At 43.6% G+C, this 12,132-nt stretch overlaps 1 protein-coding gene across 2 annotated transcripts in view; it reads left to right on the top strand.

Annotated features, from left to right (window-relative positions):
- Positions 1–12,132, top strand: part of LOC125769160 (protein grainyhead-like) — a 174,152-nt gene that overhangs the window by 131,909 nt on the left and 30,111 nt on the right. For both annotated transcript variants that reach the window (XM_049437695.1, XM_049437694.1), the window contains exons 9-11: positions 1,501–1,663; positions 7,271–7,382; positions 9,341–9,435. In XM_049437695.1, coding sequence (XP_049293652.1) covers positions 1,501–1,663; positions 7,271–7,382; positions 9,341–9,435 — 370 coding nt within the window. The remainder of the gene's footprint in view (positions 1–1,500; positions 1,664–7,270; positions 7,383–9,340; positions 9,436–12,132) is intronic.

A 12,132-nucleotide genomic window follows, 5' to 3' on the forward strand; every position in this document is an offset into this window, starting at 1 on the left:
TCGCAATTCGCGACTTCGATTATCGATCAATTAGTCGCAACCGTTAACCGCTGCCTAGCGCTGCCACAATTATCTCCTTAAGCACACATTCGACACGACGCTGGATACGACCGCCACCGTGATCTGTCGCTTTTAAGAGTTTTGCCCCGTTTAGGCTCAACGGCTGAGACAAGACAGCGAGAGAGAAAGAACGCAAAAAAATACGAAAGCCAAACGCACAATATCAATGGTTGGTTAGGGGCAAAAAAACCCCTGAATGCACCATCTTCTACTGCAAACATCTTCGGAATAAAATCGACGATAACACAGTTTTTCATTCGCCATTATGATTTTTCTGGTGCACATTGTGATGTATCGCGAGCACCGCAGTACGGAGGATAAGAGGAAAAGGTAGCCACTCATTTCCACTTGCTCTCGCGCAGTCACTTTTCCACGAACCGTGTGCAGGCGGTGCAAGCAGAAGACGAACCCCGCGTTTGATCGACACGTTAAAGCGTAGCTTCAGCCCGGAACGGGTGGACAGCTGGCGCGCATTTTGCTGTGGATGCACCGATGGAAGCGGATAATTTATGGTGACATTCATGCACTCGGTGCTACACGAAGTGTACGACGTTTTTTTTCCACTGGCGCACTAGTTGCTGCGCGCCGATTAAGGAATTTTCGATATAATTTCTATCCAAACCCCGCCAAAGACGCGTAGATCGCGATGAACACACAGTGGAGATCTTGGAAGGAGAGAGAAAAAAGATTCACCGATCCACGGTGCACTTGTCTAGTGAAGGAGATTTCTTCATGCCTTTACCCGTGCACGTGGTTGATTATGTTTAGAAATTTCTAATTGTCTTCGAAACAACCGGCGAAGTAGTGACCGTGGGTAACGGGTTTTCTATTTTTCCTCCAACAAATAAGCGAGAAAATTTAATCGGATAAAAATCTCCACAAAGTTGTGATTGCACCAGAATAGTGACTGCAACGCGCGTGGGTAAAGGATAAGCGACGAACCCCCGCCCGGGTTCATATCAAAAACACTGTTGCGACAGATGCACACCTGACACATTGCATCGTTCGGACGATTACCGATAGGGTATTTCGGTTTGTCGTCTTTGCGTGATGAGGTGAAGTAAATATGGTGCCCAGTACGTATTTGGCGAAAGTATTCGGAATGCAATGAATGGACAACGGGCAACAATCGGACGCAGACTCCCGATTCGGGGAAAGAAGCCATAGGAAAGACTTTCAATAATGTTGTTAGAGCGAAGAGGGGAAAAAAGCGCCCCTCATCATTTTTGTTTGGTTTGGTCTTTAGCTGAAGCAAATATTAAGCTACCTTAGTGTTTTTCTCTTTTGGTGTTTGTGCACTAATTGAAATCTCCCGCATTCGTTCATTGGCGACTAATTATCTTGCCGCGCATGGTTGTTAGCTGGAGCCTTGGCCTTATAGATATTTCTACATAAATTTCCTATCTGTTAATTGATTTTTATCTTCTTTTTTCCACTTAGATACACGGACGTTGGCTTCAAATACTATCTGGAAAGCCCGATCAGCTCGTCCCAGCGCCGGGAAGACGATCGGATAACATACATTAACAAGGGACAGTTCTACGGCATTACGCTCGAGTATGTGCACGATCCGGACAAGCCGCTTAAAAATCAAACCGTCAAGGTAAGTTGCTTCAAACGTTTTACGCAGAATTTCCTTCTGAAACATCAACACAAAAGTCTTCTCGGTAAGAGATGAAAATTCAAAATCCCTTTGCGTAACTTCAAAATCAACAATTTTCTTTCCAATTTTACTCTCCCTAATCGCAAATGAGAAACAGTTTAAAGAGCTAACAGATTATTTTCCAACACACTTACGATCGATCAAAGGGTGATTTTGCAGTGCAACACAAACCCTCTTCGGTGATCGATTCGCTTGGTTGATACGCAACCCTTAACCTTACACTCGAGAACGTTTTTGTTTGTTTTCCGATTGAGCCAATCCATTTGAGGTATTTGTTTGTTGTTTTTATTGATCCGATTGGTTGCGTTTCCTGAGATCGATTCATCATCGATTGCGTCGGGTTTTTTTCTTCTTCTGTTGCTTCTTGACATTTCTCCATCTACTTAAAGTGTTATTCAACTGTTTGCAAGAGGACGAGGGAACATGTTTTAGAATTTTTACTCTCTATTCTCCAAAAATGGAATCGTTCCTTCGGCCTGGGATGCTACCTTGGTAGAACCGGTTCATGCCAAAATAACCGGCTTTTTTGTTTGTTGGGGAGGGCACTGTTGTTGTTCCACACTTTATTCAAATCTCGTGATGTTCCAAAAAACCGGGATCGGGATGGAACGTAAATCTCGTTCTGGTTTCGTGCTCCACAAGACACGCAAACAGGTGTCCAGTTTGCCTTGACCTTCCGCTACGAGCTTCGTCGGAAGCGAACCAGTTCCGATCCCGAGTCACGTGCCATGTTGTCTGCGAGAAAATTACAGGTTAAGCGCCACCAGTTTCTTTTTTTGCGTGAATGGTCAATTACAGCATCGTATCATTCTGCTTTTGAAAAATTGTGTTACATGTTTTGCTTGGTAAATTGTGTTATTAAACATTTGTGTTACTGTCAGCCATTTTAATACATTTAAATTAAAGTTATTTTATTAGTGTTCAATGTTATATGAAAAATTTTCCCATATAGCATCTTAAGACAAATGATCACTAGCGCCGTAAGCATTAAAAAACAGTAGTCAACGGACGGAGAAAGCCAAAAAAAAACCTGATCTAATGGTTTTGATTGCATTATAGCATAATTTATAGCACCTTTCAGCCGGCGTAACTTGACGCCACTGTTCAACACAAAACTGAAACTCCGTCTTCCCTTTGCACACTGGAGTATGCTTTAACCTTCGTTTCAATTGCTCGGAACGAACCTGGGGCGCTCGGGTGTCATTTTACTGCATTCTGTTGCAGCCGAAAATTTGCATATGCTCTGATGCACTATAATGACTATAAGGGATGAAGTATGAAGAAACAACAAAAAACTCCAGCAACCCTTTACCCACTACTTTACCGAAAAAGGATAAGGAAAATTCATACACAATTCACACACTGAAAAAAAGATGAGCAAACACTTTTTTGCCATGCGACTGTTGGAACGATTATTTCGTGCTGATACCGCCCGAGGGATCCTTTTTGGGCCAAAGTCGAAGATAATGATGGTGCTGTAAGATGTGTGCGAGACGAGATGCAAAAAGGCAAGAAAAGGGAGTATGTGTAGAAAAAAACCATTCACATACAGACATACGGGCGAAGGGAATACACCGATGACGAGCGTTACTGATCATTATCCTTTACCGTTATGTGGCGCATCGTGCTTTCTCGCAAAGAGGGAACTTCGGACCGGGAGTTTTTTCAGGATTTCCGTTCACACTCGCGTGTCATTTTACCCGTAAAGGGAGAACCGAAGGATTCGGTGCGAAAATTGTTTAACCAACCATCACGGCGACGATAGCATCGATTCGATTCTGTCTCAAGAACGTTTTTTTTTCTCCTTGCTTTGTAACCATTCACTTCCTTGGAACGTTTGATTTGCGATGCCCTCCGATGTGCTTCCGACTTTTCCCGTACAGTAAAGCGCCCAAAACGGCTTGTTGATGTCGTTGCCTTCAGCGTGTGTATCCGTTTTACCCCGTCTTGCAACTGGTAATTATTCATTTTTACAATAAAAATATTTAAATTTCCACTGCACTCGCCCTTTATACAGTGCGTATGCAAAGATTTATTCTCTAAGGATGCTTCATCCTTTCGACGATGGAGATGATGATGGGTTGATTTGTTTGATTGTTCCGTGGCTGATCTCGGGGCTTGAAATCCGGCGCCCAAAACGTTACACTGCCACGGTTGTATTTGAATACTTTGCTACCCTTTTTTTTTGTTAGTTGCTTCTATTGTTTATTTATGCTTACTGATTCATACGAAATGTTCACCTTTATCTGCCGGTAGCAGAAAAATGTTCAACATTTGCCCGGTTTAAAACCAAAGGCTCGGTAAAGCGGCTAAAGAACGCTAACAAGAATCAAGGTTGTATCGTTAGGTTTACGGCAGCAGTGACATAAATTCCTAGCAGACCGTACTGATGAACCGTTGCATCGTTTGATTGTGATTTTTATTTAATTCACGCCACCTGTAAAGGAGTGGCTTTTAATTACCGACACGAAAATGGAACTCGTTGACCGGTCCCGGAAAGTAAGGTACGCATCACTGGCCAGGTTTTTCCGGTTTTCCTAATGATCCAGCCACACTGCCAGAGCCATACCATGCGTCGTTTGTTTCTATCCGTCTTTTGCCGAGCCTCCTTCAGTGTCCGGTTTATTTTTTTCGGTGTCCGGGCATGCATCAGTTTCTGAGGAAAAACGGTTTTTTTTCTGTCGGTTGTGTTTGTGAAGAATTTAAGCTGATTAAGACAGTAGTTTTACTTAAAAAATTATAAACAGATTTATTAAAAAAAATCACTCTCAATAGTTTTAAATTTGCTTATAAGCCTTAAACAATTGGTGTGAAAATAACCTACGACATCAAATATTTGTTAAATTATTGCTCACAAAATCTTTTACTATGTTCTATGTAAAATATGATAAATCTATTACAATTCTTTCAACTTGACAACTACAATAACGTACAAAAAAAATCATATAAACATACAAAGGTCACACAACCGTTGCAGAAACGCAAATTCCTTCGAATAGCTGGCCATGTCATTCCTTCCCGCGTTCGTACATACGTTTGATTTGATTTGTTTCGTTCCGTTCCATTCGGTACGTTATTAATTGGCTACAATACGTTACCCATCGCATCGGCTGCACCACCAACATCGTACGCCATCGCACGAGGAGACAAGTTTTTAGGCTAATAAAACATAAAAATATTACCCGAGCAACATTTTTCACCCGGTCCCCTGACACCACTGTTGTCTCCCCTCGGCATGGTGTCCAGCTGTCCAGGCGTAGACGGTATCGTTTACCTTACCTTTCTGCTGTTTACAGACAGCGCAAAAGGGTGGACGAATAGAAAATAGGAAAGCGGACCCAAGATCCGTAAGGAAAATTGTAAAAAAGACACACACGTCCGCAGAGCGCGCAGGAAGACACATGCGAGACACTTTGCAACCCCTGCAGGGAGGAGGGGAGGTAGGGGATATTGGGGTTGATGGGAGGAAGGAGAAGGGATGCAGTGTAATGGATTGGGCGGACATAGTAGGAGCAAGATATAATACCTACCAACGCGTCATGTCTGCAAGATGCACCGGACACAACGGACGAATGAATAAAAAAAAATGCACACACAAGGCACACAGAGCTTTGCCAACTCAATGCGTCCGTCCGTCGGATAAGGGAAATAAAAGAAAAAAAGAGGCAAACAGCAGTACGAAATCAAAGGGGGAGAGAGAAAAAGCAAACTGCATCCCCAATGCATCGACCGTCGCGTGTAACTGTAAATGCATAGAAAACATAGTGCAATTTTAATTAAGATTTATATCTAAAAATGCCTTGTTTGTAATGTATCTATATCTTTCTAACTATTAGTCAGTTTACTTATTTATAATAATTATTTTCTCGTCGACGTCGTTCACGTCTTCGCCGAGTTTCCCTTTTGTTCCCCGGGTTCCCCGTTTGTGCAAAATGCAAGAAACGTTTGTGCCTCGAGTTGCATCCCACGGACTACTCGAACTTCGTACCATCGTGGCCCTCGAAAAGGCCCACAGCGTGTTTCGGAGCGTGTGTGATTCTCTGCCCTGTTTCGAATTTTCCAGCCCCGTCACAAACGGAATGCCCACGTACTGTCCAGTGCCGCGCGAGCAGTTTCCGTGTTGATATGTCGCGTGAAATGAGCCTGCATAGATTTGTGGTCGGACTTTGAAGTCCGTCTCCTATGCAACCACAGTTTAGGAATGCGAAAAAACCCTTCCTTTTTTATCACCTCCACCATTCCGATGCATCATCACCAATCGTTGGTTGGGTTTTATTTTCCGCTACCCTCGCTAGAAGTATTTCCTTCCCGTGGGGAATATTTTCACGCGCAAAAAACTATGCTCGCGTACATCACAGCCAGCACGGTTTTAAGATTTTCATCGTTCCAATCGCAATGCTTAGCTCGACGGCTTCTAAATCGTCCCATCCGCTACCCTGGTGCAGTGATGTTTTGCGTCACCTTGATGCCGATTTCTCATGGCGTGCGTAAAGATTTCCGAAACACATTTTTGTGTTCTCCCCTCCCCCGGGATCAGCTGCAAAGCGCCGTCTCGGGAATGGTATCGTACCGATGAGACATGAAGATCGTTATCTATTCTATCCTGCTTAGGTTAGCGCATCAATTCCCAAGATTTCCCAAGAGGGCTTTACTTTCGCAGCAAACCTTGAACCTATCCACGAATTAGTACCATGATTAATCTTTGAGCAAATATTTAAATTAAAGCTTTACCCCGCCGAAATGAGAATTCGTGCCACCGAACTTCCATTTCTCCCTCGGTATCACATACGGCACACAGCACAAGGTTGCATACGAACTCACGCGAACTTAATTTGTCATCCATCGTCATTCTGAGACCGGGAAAGAAAGGGTATTTTTGTTGTAATTTCAGTACCTTTTCATCTTTTCCATTTCGGTTTGAATTTATGCACCACTTCCGCTGGTAACGTTCCGGGTGCTCAATCAATCTTTGCCGCTGACATGTTTGCTTCCCGCGGGCGATGAAATAAATCGCGCGTAAAGAGCGACGTTTGTAAATAAAAAAATGAATGATAGAAAGATGATAAATTTACTTCATGTGTGTAAAGAAAATTTTCCTTATTTTTTTTTTGACGAACACACCTGGCGAGGCTCTACGAAGTAATGATTAAATAACGCAAAAAATACTTTTTTCTTTTTTGTACAATACAAGAAAGAATTGAAAAGATAGATACATTAAAAAATAAAGTTTAATAATTAAAAACATAAGAAAAAATCTCATTCCGATACAATTAAAGGTTTATTAATCTGTTAGTAACGATGTATTAATATAGAAGAGAAAAACAGTTTTGTGTGCTGCTGCTAGTGTCGGAAAGAGCTCTAAATTCGACAATCACGATCAAATAACTCCTTGCATTATACCAGCACGTGGAATCGTGACAGCGGCTTTAACATTGAACTTCAGCCAGCGCCGTCTAGTGAACTATTAGCTCAATGTATTTCTCGTTCATTAAAGAAAAAAAAGCAAACTAATACGTCTCCATTCTTTCCCTCTCCATTTCCTTCCAGAGCGTCATCATGCTGCTGTTCCGCGAGGAGAAAAGCCCGGAAGATGAAATTAAAGCCTGGCAGTTCTGGCACAGTCGGCAGCATTCGGTAAAGCAGAGAATATTAGATGCCGGTAAGTATCCGCACAACAGCAGCACATCTACGGCACCTTGCAACAAAAAGTACGGGGTGTAGTTAATCGACGTTCTGTGGGAGAAATTATTGGTATCTCAGCGCTTCGTCGGCAAATGATGATGGCTGTGGCTAAGGCAGATGGTTCCATCCCATCGTCGCCCAAAACCCAATCGTTCAGTGAAAAAAAAGCATAAGATACATTAAGCATCCTTCCAGCGCAGGAGAAAACCCATCCGCTTTTCCTTAACTCATGCACCGTACTCCCTTCCCCCTTCCCTTCTCAACCTTACACGGGTGGAATCCAATTACCGTGCTTTATTTATCGATTATCATTGAACTCTCGAACCTCGGGTACCAATTTCCAGTAAATCATAATTTTATGCAAAACAAGCTCCCCAAGATGCCAACAAGCAGGTACAGAAGGCATATACCCCGGGAGGGAAGGAAGATGGGTGTTTGTGTGTGTGGCGGATAAAGGAGTTGCCAATGTACCGAGGGCTTCATCGGCGACAACTAAACGGACAATTATTTAATTATATTTATTGCTTATTGCTGACGATTATTGGCCGCTGATGTATGGCTGAATGTGATTGCCAGGAGAGAGGAAGAGAGCGAGAGCGAGGGGGAAACAGAGACGAAACTGGTTTACATCGAGGCGGTTTCGAGTGCGGTTTAATGATGTACAATCTGACGGATCTACTGCTGCTGCCGTTGGTCGTTGTAATTTTCTTTGTACCACCATCAGCCACAAAGGACGCTTAGGATGTGCAGCACATTTGATTTAATCTTGATCTCGCGTCGATCGGTACGGGATGCGATCCGTACCACGTTAGTGCCTGGAGAACAACTCCAATTGCTAATTGCAATCGACAGCATTCCTGCTGGTTTGGGGTTGAAAATTTTGCAGACCAATAGCGCACGCAGCGGATTGTATGATCCATTAGAATTAACATCCCTTCTACATCCCGAGCGTCCCTCGGACCTTCACCGGTGCTGCACAGAAACTGATCCCGTCCCAGACGGGCGATGATGGTGATGATCGGTGAGCGTTATGCACATTATGCACCAGTAGGGCATCAAACTACTTTGGCGTGGTAACGATTCACCATCATTCGAACACGTCCCTCGGTGTCGTAACAATTAAACGTAATTTTATCGATTGTAATTTGCTGCAAACGGTTGTTCACTCGTTGGACAATCAACATTAGCCTTCCTGCTCGTCTTACGCTCCGTTGGCTGCAATGTGAAGGAACCTATTGGCCTGTGCGGCCATATCCTACCGGTGGTTTGATTTGTTTTATTTTCTACTGCTGTGTCGTCTGTGCCACCGGCTGTGCAATTATTATCGGTTCATTTAATCGCAGCTGCGGTTACGACACCCGGTCCCGTCATATCCTGCCCAACACGGATCGTGTTGTGTGCGACAATGTTGCGTCTGTCAATTGCCGTTGACAGCTAGTGAACTGTCATGTTTTGTCATGCAGTGTCGTAGCCCGTAGTGTAGCTCAATTAGTTTACTTTGGCTTTTGTAGGATCAGATCAAATTTTTTTGCAAATCAAACCGCAATGGAGATAAGATCCTGGGTTGTTTGGTTGTTCTTTATTGCGATAATTGCAATCGATTATCCGTTTTGTGGAGGTACGTCCCTTCCAGCATGAGGCTAAGAAGTGGTCAATGACTCGTGTTAAGTGTCAGATAGGAAATGCGTTCATCTTCGTGATTTGAGGGTTGAAGGTAACGGTTGTGACATGGTAACGATGAAACTCTATGCGCCTCGCTGGATAGATTCAACAGTTGATAATTAAACTATGTATTTCTGGACGAACCTATCTGGAGGTCTTTGTCTAGCACAGGGATATCTTTTGTTCCAACAGTTAGAACATAGTATAGTCTCTTTATCAATTCATTTTTCTTCTAGAACTTCTCTTATAGATCGCTTCATTCCTTCTTTGCAGATACTAAAAACTCCGTCGGTTTGGCCGGTTGCATCGAGGAAGTATCGCACAACGCAATTGCCGTGTACTGGAATCCTCTCGAGAGCTCTGCCAAGGTAAGTTTTCTATCCGTTTGTCAAACTCAACTCATTCGTTGTGCGCCGTACGCAATTCCCACGGGCTCGCTAACTTTGTTTAGCTCATTGTCGGCTCAACGCTTCAGGTCGCAACACAAGAAAAGGTCCAAAAAATGCATTTTTCATCGAAAAAAGAGGTCGGCACGATGGATCGTATGTGCAGTATATGAACCAGGACGATGATACACAAAAAGCGCACTGCGTACGAAGGCCGTCTCGCCGGTATCGTCAACGCGATGCTACTTGCCGTATCGTACAGTAACAACTACAAAAAAAACTCAAAACACATTCACCATTAAGTGTACATAAATTAAAATAATCTCATTTCCTGTGACTCGATGGCAAGCGTTCCCTTGGTGGCCCTTTTGAAAATGGCGCTGGAAGTACATATTTTTCGCTGGTAATTCTTGGCGTGTTTTTTTATTATTATTATCATCGTCGCCATTCCCTTCCTCCCCATCCCGTGGCACAATATCTTGTGCCGTGCGAACGGGTAATGGAAATGATAAATCATAGAAGTAAAAATAATAACATTATTTCATTGCAATATTTATGGACGACGATTTGGCTGCATACTGTTGGATGGTATATGCCGTACGGTGAGCGTTCTTCGTCCAAGCTTTCCGATGCGGATTTATTCGATCCTGCACTGCCGTTCGTTTCCGCGCCGTTGTGCGAATCTTTCCAAAGCGGTGCCGTTTTCCGGTCCGGTACGGAATTGAGTGTCGATGCAGAAGCTAATTAAAATCGCTACCGCAGAAATATTGGCAGCCGCATCGGTCAGTGGATCGTTTTGAGGATCGTGAGCTGCACTCGATGGACTTGCGTCTTGACAAGATATGAACATCAGCAGAGCTATTAAAAGCCCTGAGCCGCCCATTCTTTGGGTTGTAGATATTATTTCCGGTTTTCTGGAAATCGAAGTCCATCGAGGATGATGGGTGAGGTATCGGAAATCGGGCCAACCAGTAATAAGAGAACGGTTCACAGAAAGTGATATTCACTTGTTGCTATTTCGATTGGTTTCACAGAACATATTTCAAATTAAATGCAAATCGATAAAACCCGAGAGTTCCGAGGATGCAATGCATCAAATTCAACTCTGTGAAGTTTCTCCTTGTGTACATGGGACATGAGTCACTTCATGCCGGCACTTGTATTACGTGCGAATGGATGAATCATCCGTGTATGGACTTTGTTCCACAAATAAGTCAATTCATTTTATTTGTATATCATCATTTCCGAAACATTACTCAATTTGGATAAGAATTTCCTATTTCGCAAGACCCTACATTCTTCAGACATTCCATCATCACGCATATGATTCCTCAAGTTAGTTGCCTCAATTGCGTAGGATCTTCAAACCAACACAGTTCTAATTGAATTCTGTCATCTGAAATCCCCCATTGTCACCGATTCGTGAGCGTAGTATTTGTTCTAAATCAGACATTGTGGAACCGCGATCGTAGCATAGCTAAGAACTTCCAAACGCCAATCCATCGTACGGCCGTCAACCATTAGGACACCCACTATCCGGCCGTTTGTTCTAAGCTTTCCATGTTCATGTCATTTCAACTCGGCACCGAAAATGGTTTGATCCCTTGATTAGCTTTTCGTGTTGCATTCGTCAACCGGGTCGGGTGCGTTCGAACGACGCGAAATAAATCTTTCGGGCGTGTATGCGTACGCGCAAATATAAACTGCCCGCACAAAACATGTGTTTCCCCCGCTTTGTTAGCTGGAATTTAAGATTGGGTAAAAACACTCGCTAAGGGCATAGGAAAAGTTTCCAACTCTAAGCAAACAAAAACAAATTCAAGCCCGATCGATCACGCCTCCACAGCGAGGGTGAAGCGAATAATAAGGAAACAAAGGCCAGGGAATCAGCGCCTGTCGATGGACGGCAAACATTGGACAGCGAAATGATCGAAAAATTCATACGCGCATTTCATTTTACCTTGCCCCGGTCCGTGCGGATTGTCGCTAAGCCCGTGCATGTCGTTCGGTTTTGGAAATGGCATCGGAATTAGATCATTCGATGCTATCGGCCCCATGATACAAACGCTCGGAGCGAAAAGATTAATTACCGCCGTGCGGACGGAACGAAACGGCAAACAGCCATGTGCCGCCACCATTGGACCGTACGTCAACTTTCTGCTCCGGTGTACGTCAAGATCGTGCCAAAAGACAATTAGTCTTCTCCCTGGCAGTGGGTTCGCGTTCGCTAATCACTCGGGATTTCGAACAAAGTCGTGGCTGAAAAGTGACCGACCAGCTGGCTGCTGACATTTCTGCAACAGCGCTCTGTAGTCGGTTGCTTCAGCAGTAGGAAACAAAGTAGAAGGCCGTTGTCTAATCTTTGCAGGTCTATCTCCCACCCGATTGGGCCGCGGGTACGCGACAGCCTAATAAGATCTAATGTTTGTGACGAGTGACCTGTATGTGGATGATATAGTTCGCGATGCGGATTCATACTTAACCTGCACGCTAATGTGGCTTTCACAATATTTGAAACAATTTATAACGCTTAACGAGTTGTCTCTAAACGCTCGGCACTATTATGGTTTGCCGAAGGAAACAATCGATCTTTTATTGATAGTTGGCTTCTGCATTTCAAAACTGGACGAGATTTAGGAAAAAAATAGAAAGAAAAATCTTTTCGCTTTCCGGTGGGGA

Source organism: Anopheles funestus, chromosome 3RL (assembly GCF_943734845.2).
Source record: "Anopheles funestus chromosome 3RL, idAnoFuneDA-416_04, whole genome shotgun sequence".
NCBI lineage: Eukaryota > Metazoa > Arthropoda > Insecta > Diptera > Culicidae > Anopheles > Anopheles funestus.